This window comes from Felis catus, chromosome E2 (assembly GCF_018350175.1).
Source record: "Felis catus isolate Fca126 chromosome E2, F.catus_Fca126_mat1.0, whole genome shotgun sequence".
NCBI classification, from domain to species: domain Eukaryota; kingdom Metazoa; phylum Chordata; class Mammalia; order Carnivora; family Felidae; genus Felis; species Felis catus.
Window position 1 is genome coordinate 34,086,886 of NC_058382.1, and position 17,482 is coordinate 34,104,367.

At 52.7% G+C, this 17,482-nt stretch overlaps 1 protein-coding gene across 15 annotated transcripts in view; it reads left to right on the top strand.

Moving 5' to 3' along the window:
• Positions 1-16,615, top strand: part of NLRC5 (NLR family CARD domain containing 5) — an 86,966-nt gene extending 70,351 nt beyond the window's left edge. For 13 of the 15 annotated variants that reach the window (XM_011290148.3, XM_019819771.3, XM_045045642.1 and 10 more), the window contains 16 exons: positions 2,580-2,666; positions 3,161-3,238; positions 4,039-4,122; positions 4,450-4,533; positions 6,024-6,107; positions 6,721-6,804; positions 8,531-8,614; positions 10,549-10,632; positions 10,932-11,015; positions 11,161-11,238; positions 11,961-12,044; positions 12,130-12,201; positions 12,480-12,563; positions 14,245-14,328; positions 14,634-14,717; positions 15,544-16,615. In XM_011290148.3, the coding sequence (XP_011288450.2) occupies positions 2,580-2,666; positions 3,161-3,238; positions 4,039-4,122; positions 4,450-4,533; positions 6,024-6,107; positions 6,721-6,804; positions 8,531-8,614; positions 10,549-10,632; positions 10,932-11,015; positions 11,161-11,238; positions 11,961-12,044; positions 12,130-12,201; positions 12,480-12,563; positions 14,245-14,328; positions 14,634-14,717; positions 15,544-15,655 (1,351 nt within the window). In that variant the 3' untranslated portion in view covers positions 15,656-16,615. Of the gene's footprint in view, positions 1-2,579; positions 2,667-3,160; positions 3,239-4,038; positions 4,123-4,449; positions 4,534-6,023; positions 6,108-6,720; positions 6,805-8,530; positions 8,615-10,062; positions 10,147-10,548; positions 10,633-10,931; positions 11,016-11,160; positions 11,239-11,960; positions 12,045-12,129; positions 12,202-12,479; positions 12,564-14,244; positions 14,329-14,633; positions 14,718-15,543 lie in introns of all 15 variants that reach the window. The other 2 variants (XM_045045654.1, XM_045045650.1) reach the window with 2 other exon arrangements.
• The last annotated feature ends 867 nt before the right edge of the window (positions 16,616-17,482 follow it).

Sequence of the window (17,482 nt, forward strand, 5' to 3'; positions counted from 1 at the left end):
GTTGGACCCAGGATCCAGGCAAGGTCCGTGTTGGCATGGGGGGCTCTTAAGACTCTTAATCTGTATCCCCTTCCCCACTTTCCTCTTTTATGCCAGTGACCTGTGGACAAAACCGGCCGTGTGCTATAGACTCCCTTGCCGGTTCTGTGACGTCACTGTGTTTGTTCCTCTCAATCCCTGACTTTCCTGGAATGGAAGTTACATCAGAAGAGGCTCCGTGAGATTCAGTTGCATTTTTGTGTCCAAAAAACTTCCTTCGTGGCCAGTGCTGTGCACCTCTCAGCACAGCCAGTGATGAGGCGTGTGAGTCTGGTTGTTCCCCGAAATAACATCCTTGTTTAATTACGGTACAATACGCATAACGTGAAATTTACCATCTTAACCATTTTTAAGGGTACAGTTCAGGAGTGTTAAGTACATTCATGTTGTTGTTCAACCCCACCTCTTTGGTTGAAAAACTGCAATTTCATGCCCCTTGAACAAATCCCCATTTCCCCCTTCCCCAGCCCCTGGCAACTACCATTCTACCTTCTGAATCTATGGATTCGACTGCTCTAGGTCCCTCCTATAAGTGGAATTGTACAGTATTTGTCTTTTTTGTGACTGGCTGATTTCACTCAGCGCAGGATCCTCAGGGTTCATCCATGTTGTAGCACATGTCAGACTTTTCTTCCTTTTATTTTATTTAAAAAATTTTGTTAATGTTTATTTTTGAGGGAGAGAGAGAGAGAGAGAGAGAGAGAGAGAGAGAGAGAGAGAGACAGCGTGAGTGGGGGTGGGGGCCAGAGAGAGAGGGAGACGCAGAATCCAAAGCAGGCTCCAGACCCTGAGCTGTCAGCACAGAGCCCGACGCGGGGCTCGAACTCGCAAACCGCAAGATCATGACCTGAGCTGAAGTAGGACTCTCAACTGACAGAGCCACCCAGGCTCCCCATTAATTTCCTTCCTTTAAAAGGCTGGCTGACGTTCCATTGTAGGGACACACCACATCTTGTTTATCTATCCATTCATCCGTCCGTGGACACCTGGGCTGTTCCACCCTTTGGCCACAGTGACTGTGGCCAATACAGTGACTGTATTAGTCACTGTGAACATGAGTGTACAAATCTCTCTTTGTATCTCTGCTTTCAATTCTTTTGGGTATATACCCAGAATTGCTGGAGCACCCAAAATAATGCTTTAAATGAAAACTTTCCGTTCCCTAAAAATAACACATACTCGTAGAGATTTGTGGAAAATCCAGATGAACATAAGAAAATAGTACTTTGAAAAAAAAAATTCAACATAACTTCAAAAGCAGAAATATTTTAAACAACTCTTTTTTTTTTCTGCTTCTAAATTAGTGCATGCACATTGTAGAAAGTCTGGAAAATATTGGAAACTAAGGAAAAAGGGGAAAAACCATTTGTGAGAATTCTACCGTCTAAACAACCAGCCTTAGCATTTAATGTATTTTTCTTGTATCTCTGTCTCTCTGTTTCTCTCCATGTTTTCTTCCCTCTCATATTTTTCCTTGTTAAATGTTTTTCTTAAATGTTTATTTATTTTGGGGCACCTGGGTGGCTCAGTCGGTTGAGCATCCAACTTCGGGTCAGGTCATGATCTCACAGTTCGTGAGTTCCATCCCCATGTCGGGCTCTGTGCTGACAGCTCAGAGCCTGGAGCCTGCTTCAGATTCTGTGTCCCCCGCCCTGGAAAATATTGGAAACTAAGGAAAAAGGGGAAAAACCATTTGTGAGAATTCTACCGTCTAAACAACCAGCCTTAGCATTTAATGTATTTTTCTTGTATCTCTGTCTCTCTGTTTCTCTCCATGTTTTCTTCCCTCTCATATTTTTCCTTGTTAAATGTTTTTCTTAAATGTTTATTTATTTTGGGGCGCCTGGGTGGCTCAGTCGGTTGAGCATCCAACTTCGGGTCAGGTCATGATCTCACAGTTCGTGAGTTCCATCCCCATGTCGGGCTCTGTGCTGACAGCTCAGAGCCTGGAGCCTGCTTCAGATTCTGTGTCCCCCGCCCCCTCTCTCTCTGCCCCACCCCTGCTTGTGCTCTGTCTCTGTCTTTCAAAAAAAATGAATAAACATAAAAAAATGTTTTTAATGTTTATTTGTTTTTGAGAGAGACAGAGACAGAGACAAAGACAGAATCAGAAGCAGGCTCCAGGCTCTGAGCTGTCAGCACAGAACCCGACGTTGGTCTCAAATTCATGAACCCCAAGATCATGACCTGAGCCGAAGTCAGATGCTTAACCAACTGAGCCACCCAGGCACCCCTTCTTTTTTTTAAATACAAATTGGGATGTTTTATATACAATTTTATTTCCTTATCTTTGCCACATAATGCTATATAGGCCTTTCCTTAAGTCTAGAACTATTGTTTAAAAAAGAATATTTTCTGTTAGGATTGTTACAGTAACTGTCGGAACAAGGATGATGTTAATTTCCTGTTTTATGTTTGTGCGTGGTTGTGTAATTTCATAGTTTTTAAATAAGTCAAACCAAAAAGCCTCCTTGGCCCTCCTCCCACGCCCTCCCCTGCTCAGCCTGGGGGACCTTCATCTCCTTCTGCTTCTGTGACAGGGTGGAGGAACCATGGGTAGGCAAAGCCGGGGTCCTCGCCCTGCTGGAAGTTTGCACCCAGGCCTCAGGCAACATCACGGAAATCAGGTGAGTCGAGGGAGGAGGCCGCTCTGAATGCTTCATCTTTTCAAGACTGTTGGGACTGTCCCTACCCTAGACATCGGTCTCTTGGCCTGTGGGCTAACAGCTCTGTCACTAGCAAATTCTCTGGATCCCCAAGATGGCAGGGGCTACCCACACGTGTCGTGACTTATGCAGTAATGAGGCCACCGTGCCAGCAAGAGGAAGGAACCGCGGATGCGAAGAGCCGTTGGATCACGGGGGTGCACGGCCGGGAGGCCGTGCCGCGTGCCCGGTAGCGGCCCCTGGATGACAGTAACGCGCAGTGTGGCTCTATGACCGGAGGCCACAGAGATGACACAGGGCAGCTAAGAGCGGAGGCTGTGGGGTCCCGCTGCCCCAAGTCTGGTCCCTACCGGGTCTGGGAGCTTAGAGTCAGTCGATTGGCAGCCTCAGTCCGGAGCTCAGCCTCCATGGGAGACAGCTGCAGCCCTCACGCTGGCTACCCCTTCCCTCCTCAGCATTGCCGAGGCCCAGCAGCAGCTCTGTCTCCAGCTGGAGTTTCCCCGCCAGGAGAACCCAGAGGCCGTGGCCCTCAGGTGGGACCTAGTACCTGGACCCCCAGACGAGTAGCCGGCGGTGGGGTAGGGGTGGGGGCGCCTGCTGCTTCTGATCAATATTTCTCATGCGTCGCTCAGAGTCCTTTGATGTCCAAAGTGTCTAGGTGGCCAGTGAAAGCCGGCCCAACCTGCCTCTCCATGCTCTCCATCCCCACCCCAGATCTTAGTCTCAGCTCCAGTCACCCCCACCATCTTTCACTTCCGCCAACGCCACCTTGCTCCCTCTGACCTCAGGGCCTTTGCACAGGCTGTTCCTGGACCAGAATGTTCTCTCTCCCCCTACCCTCTTCCTTCTGATTCACCTGGCTACCCGCCCCCCACCCCATTCTCCAGGTCTCAGCTTAAACACCACTGCTTCAGGAAGGCCCCTCTGAACCCCCAGAAAGAATCAGGTTCTCCCGTGGTCCCCTCCTACAGATGCTTGGATTCACAGCACCCCGAATCCATGCGGCACGTTTTGGAAACTAAAACATCACCCCTTTTAGGTGAATGCACAGCCTTGCAGTGTACATTCTGGGAAATAGATCCTAGCTGGAACTCGGCCCCGGCTCACCTTCTTGGCTGGGTCCCCTGGTGCGGTGAGCAACCTGCACAGCCACACCAGCTGCCCCATCTGGACCCCTCCTTCATAGCACGTCCCATAAATGAATAGAAAGTTGTGGGACTTTATTTCATTAGCATTTATTTATCCCTAAAAGGTAAGCCCCATGTAGGCAGGGACTGAGTCCCCAGTAGTAACCCCGGTGTTCAGAAACTGCTGCCTCCCTATCTACCTCCAGGTTGGCTCATTGTGACCTTGGGACCCACCACAGTCTTCTTGTCTGGCAGCTGATGGAGACATGTGCCAGGCTGCGGCAGCTCAGGTCAGAACCCTGAAACACCTCCTAGGGTCCCGAGGTCTCTGGTCACCCCCGTACCCAGTCCAGGCCACATGGGAGAGGCTGGCCAGTCTGTGATGGGGAGGAGCAGAGCCTGGGGCAGCACTGCTTTCCGGGGCCTTCTTGCTTCCCCAAGCAGGAGAGAATCATACGTGGCCAGTTGAGGAGAGCTCCAGGGTGGCTTAGGTGCCCCCACTGGGAACTCTTGGGTGGCTTTTTTCCCCCCTCTTGGCCTCCCCATCTCTATGTGATGGATGTTCCCTGAGGAGCATCCCACCTGAAATCCTCCAGAATATGCCTGCGCCTTTTCAGCTTGTCCCAGGTGAACCTCTGCGACACCAGCTCCCTGCTGCTGCAGAGCCTCCTGCCGTCCCTCTCTGAGCTAAAGACATTCCGGTATGCAGACAAGATGTTCACGCGCCCCCTTGCACCCCCTTGCTCTGCCCCCGCACTTCCCGCCCTCCCCAGCCCTGGGCTCAGAGGAACTAACTCTGCGCCCCCCACCCTGGGGGCTGGGACCACTCCGTGGCTCTGGAAAGTCAAGGTGTGTGGTCATCCACATGGCCGTATGGCAGAGAATGATTTCCTTTCCAATGCTTTCTTTTTCTTTACTATTTGAAATAATTGCAAACTAATAAAAGACGGAGAAGCGGTTCCATATACCATTTTCCCAGATTCACCCCTTGTCAATATTTTTTCACCTTTGCTCTTTTTCCCTTCCTCCCTCCTTCCTCATCCCTCCTCTCTGCTCTTCTCCTCTCTCCCTCTCTCTTTTTTCTGAGCCATTTGGAAGCAGTTGCATAAACCTGCCCCTTCCCCCCTTACTATTTCAGGGAATCTCCTAAGAACGAGAACATGCTCTCCCATGACCCAGTAAAAGTGTAAAATGCAGGAAATGTAACATTGGCACATGCTTGTTATCAGAACTACTGTTTTTGTGCCCATTCTGCCAAATGTCCCCATAATATTGTTTGTTGCATTTTTATCCTAGTCCTGGATTTCACCGAGGATCACACACTGCACTTAGTTGTTATTTGCCAACACTAGTTGACAATCTGGAAGGGTCCTTAGGCCTTCTTTGTCGCGCGTGATATTGTCATGACATTTACATGCCAGTGATTTTGTAAAACGTCCTTTCGTTTGGCTTTGATGTTTCCTCATGTTTAGATTTATGTTCTGCGTGTGGAACAGAAATATCACAGAGGTGATGTTGCGTTTTTCCCCGGAGGCACATGTTGTCTCTTTGTCCCCTGACTGGTGACGGGTAACTGGGATCACCTGGTTAAGCTGGCGTCTGCCAGGTTTCTTCCCTTGCAAGGCGACTGTTTTCCCCTTTCTAATTAACCTGTATCTTGTAGGGCGATACTTTAAGACTGTGTAAACATCCTGTCCTTCCTCACATTTCCATCTGAAATCTACAGATTTCAACCTCCATTGATAATTCTTGCCTGCGTCAGATATCAGTATGATGGTTGCAAAATGGAGCTTTTCTAACTTTTCCTTCTCTTTGAATCCAACTGATTGCATCAAGGAGAAGGTGTCCGTTTGGTGCCAGGGCATCTTTAACACCTCTCCAGTACTTGCTACTCGCTTTTGCTGTTGAACTAAAGAGGCAGAGCTCATGGTCAAAGATAGTAGCTAGCTAGACTTCGTGGCTTACATTGTGAAGTTGCTACCTGAATATGGTTTAGGGAAATGCTCAACTAGTCCATGTTCCTGCCTCCAAGCTATACCTCAGCTTAATGATTCCGTGGCAGGGAGGTTTATGAAGGGAAGGAGGGCCCCTTCCCCCCGCCCCACCCGTCCTCTTTGCTCTCTGCTACCGGCATTCCGGGTTCTCAAGACCCACAGCCCCTACCTGACCTGCTGCCCTTTGACCCCCACAGGCTGACCTGCAGCTGTGTGAGGTCCGAGGGCCTGGCCCACCTGACATCCGGTCTGAGCCACTGCCTCCACCTGGAGGAGCTGGAGTGAGTCGCGGAGCTGGGAGTGGGGAGGTGGGGGGAAGGGGTGACCCAGCTGAGGGTGGTGAGGACAGTTGAGGCTCTGATAAGGCGGGTGGGGGACTCCACCTATCACTTTGCTCCCCGATGAAGCCCAGCGACCCTGGGTGTGGCCTGGGGGAGCTGAGCACTGTCTCCTTGGTGCCAACTTACCACTCACTCAGGGTGACCCTGGACAAATCAATAACTGTGCCTCTCTGGGTTTGGACTGTCTCATGTAAAATGGGGGTCATCCTCTTTCTCTGCCTGGGGGTGGCTGTGGGTACCAGGGTACAGTGAGGGCTCCGGGGCGGAAGGGATCACTGCACGTGTGTGTGCGTGTGTGTCCCTTGTCCCCGGCTTCCCCTTTTGCAGCCCTCATCCAAGGCATCCTTTCTCAGCTGGGTCAGCTGTGATGGCCGTGTCTGGCCCTTAGAGCCAGCAGTGCCCTGGCGGGGCCTGGACAAAGACGGTGGTCTAGGATCTGCAGACCCAGAGCTGCCCTCCAGCGGGGGGCACTGAGAGATGGAGGGGGCTGATGAGACAGCTCCAGGAGCCAGGGGGCTCGTCTAACACTCACCTCGTACCCGGTCCCTTCCAGCTTGTCCAGCAATCAATTTGGCGAGGAGGGCACCAGAGTGCTGATGGGGGTCCTCGAGGGCAAGTGCTGGCTGAAGAGGCTGGAGTAAGTGGTGGTGAATGGTGAAGGGGGGAAGGTGGGGAGGAGTCGGGAGCACGGCCAGGAACCTCTCCATCTCCTGCGAACACAAGCTGTGAAATCCCTGGATGGATGCAGGTGAGCTGAATGCCCTCCCTTTTACCTCCTCGCCTGGCTCTGAGTGCCATCAAAGTGCTTGGTCGCTGGAAATAGATACTCGCTCAAACTGACCCACGCCACAAAGGGATGGATCCTCACTGCCCAGACACCTCTTCCGGTTTCAGATCTGCCATTTCCCAGGGTCTCTCCTTGAGCTCTCCAGCTGATGTCTTCCACCTGTCCATCCGTGGCCAAGTGATTAGGGGCACGGACCCTGGTTAGGAGCCACCCCACCTGGGTTCAAGTCTCGGTAGGGTGACCCGCCTGTCCCGGTTTGCCCAGAGCTGAAAGTCCCGCATCCTGCAGACCCCCTCAAATCCAGACACCAGAGAAACCCTTGCTGTGGAGATCAAAGACCCAAAAACCAGCCAGGCTGAAATAAAAAATGCTGTAACTGAGATGCAAAACTGACTGGATACAGTCACAATGAGGATTGAAGAAGCAGAGGAGAGAGTAGGTGATACAGGAGATAAAATTATGGGGGACAATGAGGCTGAAAAAAAGAGGGAGAGGAAATTCTTAGATCACAAAGAGAGACTTAGAGACCTTAGTGACTCCATAAAATGAAACAGTATCTGGATCATAGGAATCCCAGAAGAAGAAGAGTGGGGAGAAAGGGGCAGAAGTTTTATCTGAACAAATTATAGCTGAGAACTTCCCTAATCTGGGGACGGAAACAGGCATTCAAGTCTGGGAGGCACAGAGAATGCCCCTTAAAATCAACAAAAACAGCTCAACACCACGACGTAGCATAGGGAAATTTACAAAGTACAAAGATAAATCTAGGCAAACCAGGACACCTCCTGCTTCCACCTCTGACTGTGTGAGCTCGGGCAAATTACTTAACTTCTCTGTGCTTTTCTCTCCATCTTGACTTTGGAGATAACAGCTGTACCTACCTCCGTGGGTTGTTATAACGATTAAATGAGATAATACGTATTAAGTCCTTAGAGCCTGGCACAGAGTTCACACTCTACAAGTATTGACTACTACTATTATTATTATTATTATTATTATTATTATTATTATTATTATTATTCCTCTCTCCTGCCCAGACGGGGGCCTTAAGGAGTGTGATCCCATGGGTAACAGGTAGTTGGGGTCCAGGAATGGGAGTCCTGTAGCCTTGGCTTCTGTTCCCAGGGCTTCTACTTTCTGTGTGTGGCCTTGAACAAGTTTTCTAATGCTCTGAGCCTCAGTGTGCCTCATCTGTAAAATGGGGGTGATAAGAGTTCCACCTCTCAGGACGGCCCTGAGCTCAGTGCTTAGCCTATAGTATGTGCTCAGTAATAGTATGCTAGTATACAGTTGTTGCTATGATTCCTGGTCAACAGTCTGGGTCCAGTGTGATTTGGAACATAGAACTGTTGCCTGGATGGCCTTAATCCACGCAGAGAAACGGCCTTTGGATTTCCCAGGCAGTTTCGTTTTGTACAACGTGTTTACTCGCTGTGGATGTAAGTGGCTATCTTGGGGGTCCCTGGGCATTGCTTAGCACCAAGATCTCAAGCCCCCAGACCGGACAGGGCCTCAGTCTGCCCCTGGGACCCAACCCCAGCCATACCAAGCCCTCCTCTGGCCTCTTCTCTTCCAGCCTCAGCCATCTCCCGCTGGGCGGCTCCATCCTGGCCGTGCTCACTCAAAGACTGAGACACATGACCCTCCTGCAGAGCCTCCGGTGAGTGACCAAGTGAGCCCGAGGGAATGAGTGGGAGGGCATGCTCCCCAGTTCCACTGGGACCACCCACCCAGGGAAGCACCAGGGGGACTTCCTGAGGACCCTCTGTGGCTCCTCTGCTGGGGACATCGCTGCCCTCCCAGGTCGGTGCCCACTCCTCTTGCCTTTGGATGCCACCAGCTTCCTCCTGGCTACGGAAGTGACCTGAAGGGGTCGGGCCCAAGTCCTGGAACGACCCTTAATGTGCACAAATTCACCCAGTGTGACAAGCCCCCAAGTAATACCAAGTCTGGGGGCCACAGACCACACACATGGAGTAATGAGGGTCTAGACTCAGATCTGGTGACTTTGACATTCTCGCCTTGGGCCCCTGGCCACCTTGATTAACAGATATAACACTTCCTTTTCATGGGATTTTTTTCAAAATATGAAATGTGGTGGCTAAGAACAAACCCCAGCAACAGCACAAAACACTGCTTTGTTTTCACCCAAGTCCCCACCCCCGACGCTAGCAGTATGGAGTGGGTGGTAAATGCACGGTCAGAGAGTTCTGGAAGCATATCAGATGAGACTAGGTCATTCCACCCAAAATTAATTTCTAGAAAGGCACTTCACTGAAGTTGATTTTGTGAAATGAAAGAAAACAAAACAGTCTTCAAAGACTCAACATGGGGCCAAGACAGTTTGCCTCAGCTGTTTTGTTTCGTTTTGTTTCTCCCCCCTCGTGGAGGCAGGGCAAGGTCAGGGTGCAGAAAAGACAATAAACTGGCTTTATAGAAAAGCCCAGCATTTGCATAGATTAGAGCACCTATGCCCTAGAGAAATGATTTGCCTGAATTGCAGAGCCCACGTGAACTTGGCATTCAGCCGGCTGGAGATCCCTGGTACAGAGGCTGAGGCAAAGCTTGACCCAACCAGAGAATGTGGCCACTGCTTCCAGGATGGGGGGGCGGGGGCTCCAGGCTTTCATTTCCACTTTGTCTGGGAGTCACTAGGAGACTTTGGCCAGTCATGGCTCCTCCCTGGTCCTCTGTTTTCTCATCCGGACTTTGGGTACAGTCATGCCCACCTCGCCTGTCCCCCTCCCCAACCCCTGAGGTTTAGTGACGGGCACATGGGTTCCTGGTTTTGTAAAAGCTTTGTGTTTGTTTGGGTTTTTTTTTAATGTTTTATTTATTTCTGAGAAACACAGAGCATGAGTAGGGGAGGGGCAGAGAGAGAGGGAGGCAGAATCCAAAGCAGGCTCCAGGCTCTGAGCTGTCAGTGCAGAGCCTGATGTGGGGCTCGAACTCACGAACCGTGAAATCATGACCTGAGCTGAAGTCAGCTGTTTAACCGACTGAGACATCCAGGCGCCCCTGGATGTGTAAAAGCTTTGTAAACTGTAGAGTTCTTAGCGCAGCACCTGCAAAGGCCTCTGCTCCCCACTAAGGCCTCTGCTTCTCCAGTCTGAGCAGGAATGGTGTTTGTGATGTCGGCTGCCACCTGCTTTCCGAGGCTCTCAGAGCTGCCACCAGCTTGGAGGAGCTGGAATGAGTTGCCTGTCCCTCCCCCAACCCAAGACAACTTTGGCAGGGTCAGATGATAAAAGCAAGGGGCTCCCTGAGAGCACGCTTCCCTGCTTAGTCCCATGACCTTCACCCACTTCCCCACTGCATGACCCCAGGCCAAGACCACCAGGAGACCCCGAGATAGGGTGCGAGTGTGGATTGCAGCAAGAGGGATTCAGGTCAGACATCAGGGAGAACATTCTAAACAGAAGACAGGAGTTTGAAGTCCTCACCCAACACAGAGTGAGGGGACTCTCTCGGTGTGAGCTGAGGCCTCTCTCCAGACTTCAGCCTCCTCTTCTGTTCTGGGGGTGGGGGGGCATGGACAAAATGACATGGGTGGCAGGCTGCTGGTTCCAGATCATCTCCTGTTCTCTGTCCAAGCTTGAGCCACAACCAGATTGGAGACACCGGTGCCCAGCTCTTAGCTGTCGTCCTACCGTGGCTGCCGGAGCTCAGGAAGATAGAGTGAGTGGCTGGTCCTGCTGACAGGGCCCCTCAGTGGCCACACCACGGCCGGGGTGGACACTGGCCCCTGCCTCGGGCTGACATTCCTCCCCAGACCTCAGTGTGCAAGTGGTGGGCCTGGGTGGCCTCCTGGCCCTGCCAGCTTTGGGACCTTTAGTTGGCCCAGGCCCCGTTCCTCTCTGGTCCTTTCTGCCCCCATCAGGCTGGGAAGGTGTGTGGCAGGGATGCTGGCTCTTGGGGCCCTAAGCAGGTGGGGGGACATGGGGTGTCCAAGAGCCTAACGCCTGCCCCGCCCTCAGCCTCTCAGGAAATGGCATTGGCCCAGCTGGGGGAGCGCGGTTGGCAGAATCTCTCGCCCTTTGCAGGCACTTGGAGCAGCTGATGTGAGTACGAGTGCCAGTGGCCGCCCTCTGCCCTCTGCGTCCCCACCGCCCTCCTGGCCTTTGTGTCCCCCACGTGGGCACAGGGCAGTGCAGGGGTCCGGAGCAGACCAGCCCCCTGCTCAGACTCATCCCTCTCCTCTTGTAGGCTTGGCTGCAATGCCCTGGGGGATGCCACAGCCCTGGGGCTGGCCCAGGGACTGCCTCGACACCTGAGAATCCTGCAGTGAGTGTCCCTCTGCCTGGGGCTGGTGCAGGGCTAGCAGGGAGGGGTTCCCTGGGAGCAGTGGGGGACCAAGGCCCCCACTGGCCCAGCTGCCCTGCCTTAGGTCAGACTGTGGTACATGTACTGGGGCTGCTTGTGTCCACCCTGCCCGCTCCTCGCCTGGCTCTGGAGTCCGGGGCAGGGCTGTCAGGAGACCTAGCCTAGTCCCGGGTTGCCACCAGCCCCTTACTGGCCCTTGGCCTAGCCACTACCCCTTCTGAGTCTCGGTTTCCTCATCTGCAAAAGAAGTGTAATAGTCTCAGCTCTGAGCCAGTCTGTGAGGGTGAGTGAGGGCGCGTCGGCAAAGGGTGACTCAGGAGAAAAACCCCAGTTCGTGCCCACGGTCTCGTTTGAGCCTCACAGCAGCCCCGCGGCCGCGGTTTCTAGTTGTTCCGTTTTCCAGGCAAGGGAACTAAAGCCAAGAGAGGCATGGAGAGCTTACCTTACTTACACAAGAAAGAGCCAGGCCTTGAACTTGGGATCTCAGACCCCAAAGCCAGGGCCCTTAATACCCACCCAGGTCCTGTGTGGATGGGGAGGCGGTCGGGGCGTGGCAGGCACCCAGAGACCACGTAAGGTCTGATGGTGCGGCCTGAAACAATGCCGAGTGTGGGGGATCTGGGAAGGTTCCCAATTCCCACACTGGTCCCCCACGCCCCACTCACCTCCTCCCCTTTCTCCAGCCTGCCATCTAGCCGTCTGGGCCCAGAGGGGGCGCTGAGCCTGAGCCAGGCCTTGGATGGATGCCCATATGTGGAAGAGGTCAGGTGAGTAGGGACCATGGAGCCTGGGCAGAGGGACAGGCCAGGGAGATCTGGGGACTCCTCTCACAGGTGTCTCCCTGCCCTACAGCTTGGCAGAGAACAGTCTGGCCAGAGGGATCCCACAATTCTGTCAGGGGCTCCCACTGCTCAGGCGGATAGAGTGAGTGGCCTCTCCTGACTACCTGGGGGGGGGTGCTGGGACGGGGTGGGGGTGGGGGGAGCCCTTCTCTGGCACCTGGGAAGGCCTTTGAAGTGACAGGGGCCTCAGGTGTAGGGGAGTCTGGAGCAAAAAGGGGCACCTTCCTAAGACTCCCACCCTGCCCCGCACCCTGGCCACTCCTCTCCCTCCCGTTCTGATCGCAAGATGGGCAGAGGCGGGCTGGCTGGAGGTGCCCCCGACTCAGACACCCTCCATCCCATCCCCTTCTCTGTCCCCAGCCTGGTTTCATGTGATATTGACGACCACACTGCCAAGCCCCTCGCTGCCAGCCTGCTTCTCTGCCCGGCCCTGGAAGAAATTCTGTGAGTGCTTGCAAGAAGCCTAAGCTGGGAAAAGCAGGCATCGGGGGCTTAGCCTGCCTGCCAGTCACTGTACAGCCTAGAGCTGGCCCCTCCCTCCCTGGCCGGTCCCCGTCTATAAACGGGGAAGGCCATTCTTGCTTAAACCTCTTCTGGAGGAAGTTTCAACATGTGGGCTGTGAGTGATGTTGGGCAAATTCATTCAGCCTCTCTTGCCCATTTCCCCACCTCTGGAATGGTGGGGGTGGGGCTGGGTGGGGCAGGGAGGGAGGCCGGCTCCTCTCTAAAGGCTCTTTGCCCCTGACCTTCCCTTTGGGAGGCGGCTGGATAGAACACCTCACCCGGTTTACAGGGCCTTCATTTACAAACCACCGGTTCGTAGTGAAGAATGGCCCAAACCAGCATGCCCCTGACCTGCCCACGGGCCATGTGCACCTTGCTCTTGGCAATCAGAGGCGCTCCGACCTTGGGGAGCACTACACTGCCAGGACTAGCCTGGGACCCTGACCACACAATGGGAGAAAATGCCGTCTCCTGAAATACAGGACACAAGTGATTCTAAGACGATTTTAGGTTTGCATCGTAAAGGTTTTAATCCTTCTCATTACATGAGACCAAAGACAAAGTGTCAGATCAGTGCTAAGGCATTCTCCCTTATTTATTTACTTTTTTGCTTAATAGTCAAGAAATATTGTATGTGACCACGGAGCAGATACTTACTTCATACCAAAGATAAATCAGAGATTAGTCAGTTAGCCTCATTGTCATGGTCTTGAAATATTTCCGTGCCGGAGAGTAAATTTCCCAGTGTTGGAATTTTCTCTGCTTCAGTTTCTCTTCATGATTCTCCCTTTTTAGCCAGCAGGGGGCAGGCCACCGGCTCATCACCCTCAAAAAGAACCTAGGTTCCAGCTGGAAGTTAATACTGTTGTCTGCACTGCGTTTATCCTTATAACTACCTTCCTTTTCTTTTATTTATGTATTTATTTTTTTAATGTTTATTTTTGATAGAGAAAGAGAGGGAATGAGCAGGGAGGGGCAGAGAGAGAGGGAGTCACAGAGTCTGAACAGGCTTCAGGCTCTGAGCTGCCAGCACAGAGACCGATGTGGGGCTCGAACTCGTGAACTGTGAGATCGTGACCTGAGCCGAAGTTGGACACTTCACCGACTGAGCCACCCAGACGCCCCATAACTACCTCCTATTTAGGGTTGTGAACACAGGTTTTCCATTGATGGTGGTGATAACCATTCCCTAAGATTAATTTCTTGAAGTGAAAAAAGCAGGGTGGGGGTGAGGACTGCTTTAAGAAAAATATCACACAAAAGTAGAATACAGGAGGTGCATGGATAGAGCAAAAATTATGATAGAGGCACCTGCGTGGTGGAGGTTTGGACCCTGGCGTTATTGCTGCAGACCGTGTGCTCTGAGTTGTCTGCACAGCCAGCTCCTGAGCTGTCTGGGGTCTTGAGGCATGACCAGTTGGAAAACGGGGTTCAGGAGTGGAAGGGACTACCTGTGCTCCGAAGTCTTTGGGGAGGCCACACAAGCACTCCATCTTGGCCTTTCTGGCACCTGCGTGGCAGCCCCCCATCGTGGGCCGCCAGGCCTCCCCACCTGCCTCCTTGTCTCACCCCTCGGCCTCCCTGTTCTCCTGCCACTGACCTTAGGTCCCCTACCCTGCAGGCTGTCCTGGAATGTGCTCGGGGACGAGGCGGCTGCCGAGCTGGCCCGGGTCCTGCCGCAGATGGGCCGGCTGAAGAGAATGGAGTATGAGGGACACCTCCTGGGAAACCAGAAGGAGGGGAGGGCGCGAAGGGGAAGCTGCATCCTGGGGAAAGCTGAGAGGCCACTGGGTCAGGCCCCTGCCTGCAAGGAAGCCCTCACTGAGTTGCACACTCTGCTCCCAGCCCGTGCCGGCTTTCACTCTCCCTGGGTCCCCGCCTTTGGCTTTCCCGCTGCACTGTTGTCTGTTGGGTTCCGTTGGGCCTGGGGTGGGGGGCATAGAGGGAAGCCCATCCCCCACACTCATGCCAGTTTCTCTCTTTCCCTTCTCTCTGCTGTCTGTTGGGAAGCCTGGAGAAGAATCGGATCACAGCTTGTGGAGCCTGGCTCTTGGCTGAAGGGTTGGCGCAAGGGTCTGGCATCCAAGTCATTCGGTAACAAGGGCTCACAGGGGCAGGGATGGTGGGTGGGAGGCCACACCAACCTCTACAGTGTAAGGGGACTGACTCCCTGTGGGAGGGGGCAAGACCCGGGCTGGGGATTATCAGAGGGGACTTGCATCACTCCACCAGGAATTAGACAGCAAGCAGCTGGGATCAAATCCCAGCTCTGCCATTTGCCAGTTATGCAACTTTGTGTCAGGAATTCAACCTCTCTTCTCCTCAGTTTTCCCCATCTGTAAAATGGGGTCAACGATAGTATCTACCTCAGAAAGTTTCTAGGAGGACTAGACGATTATATGAAGCACTGAGCACAATGCCTAGCACGTAGTAAGCACTTAAAATTATATAATCAGAGCCACCACGTACAGTTTTAGAGGCTGTGCACTGCACAAGGGCATTGCCACCAAGGGACATCATTTATATAGTTGACATTTTGAATTTCTAGTAAATGGTAGTGAAGTGTCTCGTGCTATGGAAATCGATATCTTATGACAGTTTCAAATGATGGAAGTAGAGTGTCTTGAAGAAGATAGTTTTTCCCTCTTCGCCCAAATGTGTCATAAGAGCATGGCCCCGGCTGGGATCGCTAGCGCCCAGAGATGGAGACCCAGTGGGAGAAGTCGGGAGGTGGGTGTGGAGGACACCCTCTCCCGAGGGTGGCCGTGCTCGTCTAATACCTGCCTCTGCCAGGTAGCCCTGGGCATGGCTCTCCCCCTCGTGGGCTTGGGTCTCCCCATCTGTAGATCAAACGGGGGATGGAGACAAGAGAATGAGTGAGCAACTCCTAGACCTGAGTGCCTGCCTCTGTGCCCTGCAGCCTCTGGAACAACCCCATTCCCCCCGACACGGTGCAGCGTCTGCAGAAGCAGGAGCCCAGGCTGGACTTCGCTTTCTTTGACAAGCAGCCGAAAGCCCCTTGGGGTACTTGATGGCCCCCTCAAGGTCCTTCGAATACAGCCAAGTGAAGCCAGCTTCCACCCACCAGGACTGAGGGCTCGGGAAAAGAGCCGCAGCTGGGTCCCCCTGTATGCTGCCCTAGGAGGGCGGGGCCTATTTGTGTTGCTACAGTCTTCAAGAAGGGCCCAAAGCCTGGTGTGGCCAATAGACTACCCTGCATCACATGTGACATTCATGAGCAGTCGGGGACATGTCGCACAATGAGAGTGTCGTGATGTGATGGGTGACGCAGGTCACCCGTGGCAGAATTCTGTGTGGCATTACATAGAGCTTGCGGTGTGGCCTCGGGGTCAGTGTCATGGGTCCTAGCACCACACGTGGCAGGACATATGATTTGTGGCTCATAGATGGCATGTGCTAGCTGCTCATATCGTAGGATATGTGCTGGCAGGATACCCTCAGGCTGGTACAAAATCTAATTTATTACTTTTTAAAGGCAAGTATGTATTTATATATTGCATTTCCAGAGCATCTAAGCTAGGGAATGGCCTCCACCCAGAACTGGGGATGGGGAGAGGTGTCCAAGCACTGATCAGCCCAGTGGCCTGAGAACCAAGCCAGGGACTCAGCCCTGAGGCTTTTGGATGAGTCCCCTCCTGCCTCAAGCCTCAGTTTTCCCATTTGTGAATGGGATGACTCCCTCCTCTTAAGCACTGGCTTCCAAGGACTTTGGGCCCAGGGCTAGGTACAGTCCGTGGGAATGGACAGGCCTACTCTGACCTATGTAAGGGAAGAAGCCAGGTCTAAGGGTGTGGGGATAGGCACTACCAAGATAATCAAGCAAGGCCACTGGGTCCAGTCACTACCTCAGCAGGATCCGGGTGAGTTCCCAGGGGCTGCACGTGCTACGTAATATTCTTGTCGCTTCCAAGGACGGCCCTGCTACACTGTAAGCCAAATTTGACCAATAAATGTGTATCGTGTTAACAGCCTCTACCCTGAGTCTGATGTATCCTGGTAACTCACCAAGGTCAGAAGTGGTTCACCCCCTGCCCCAGGGACTGGAGAGTAGGACAGACGACAGAGAGATGAACTGAGAGGAGCAATGGCCTGGGAGTCAGGAGACATGGGCTTAACTCCAGACTCTGTCTCCATATGGTCACGGGCTCGTGGGCAAGTTGCCTTCTCTCTCCTGACTCAGCTGTACTATGCGGGTATTATAGAAGCTCGAAGTGTTAGAAACATTCTTTGTTGGACCTGCATTATATTTAAACTCTTTTTGGAATCAATTGTCAGTATTTAAAATTGGGAACTTTTACATGAAAATCTAGATTTTCAGCTTTTGTTAGGTGTTGGTCCCACATTCTCACTCAAGAGTAATCCGGGGAGTCATATGACCATGCACTTTGGATATGACACATACCTCCCAGTTTGCCACAGTCCCCACCACTCCCTGATGTATCACCCCTCCCTTTTGCTGCTTGCCTGGCAGTCCTTGTGAGAGCCTAGAATCTCCTGGCCTAGAGGGGTCCACTGGTGGGTGGAACATTAAAAACATGGCTTTGGAAGTCAGATGGGCATGGAATGGACTGTGACTTGACTCCTTGCTGCTGGTCTTTGAAGACAAGAACTATTTCTGGACAAGAGTTAGTAACCACCCCCGCCCCCCAACACCCAGGACCTTTGGAGGCACCCAGGAAGCATGGTATACAAAATTCCTAACAGGCAGTGGGTAATGGTTTATTGCTATTTCCCTTCTCCTTTTAGGGTTGAATACATATGAGGTGAAGAGATGCTTGAAATGACAGGAGAACGGCACCCACTCTCCGTCACCTGCCTGTGGGTTGAACAAATTGATC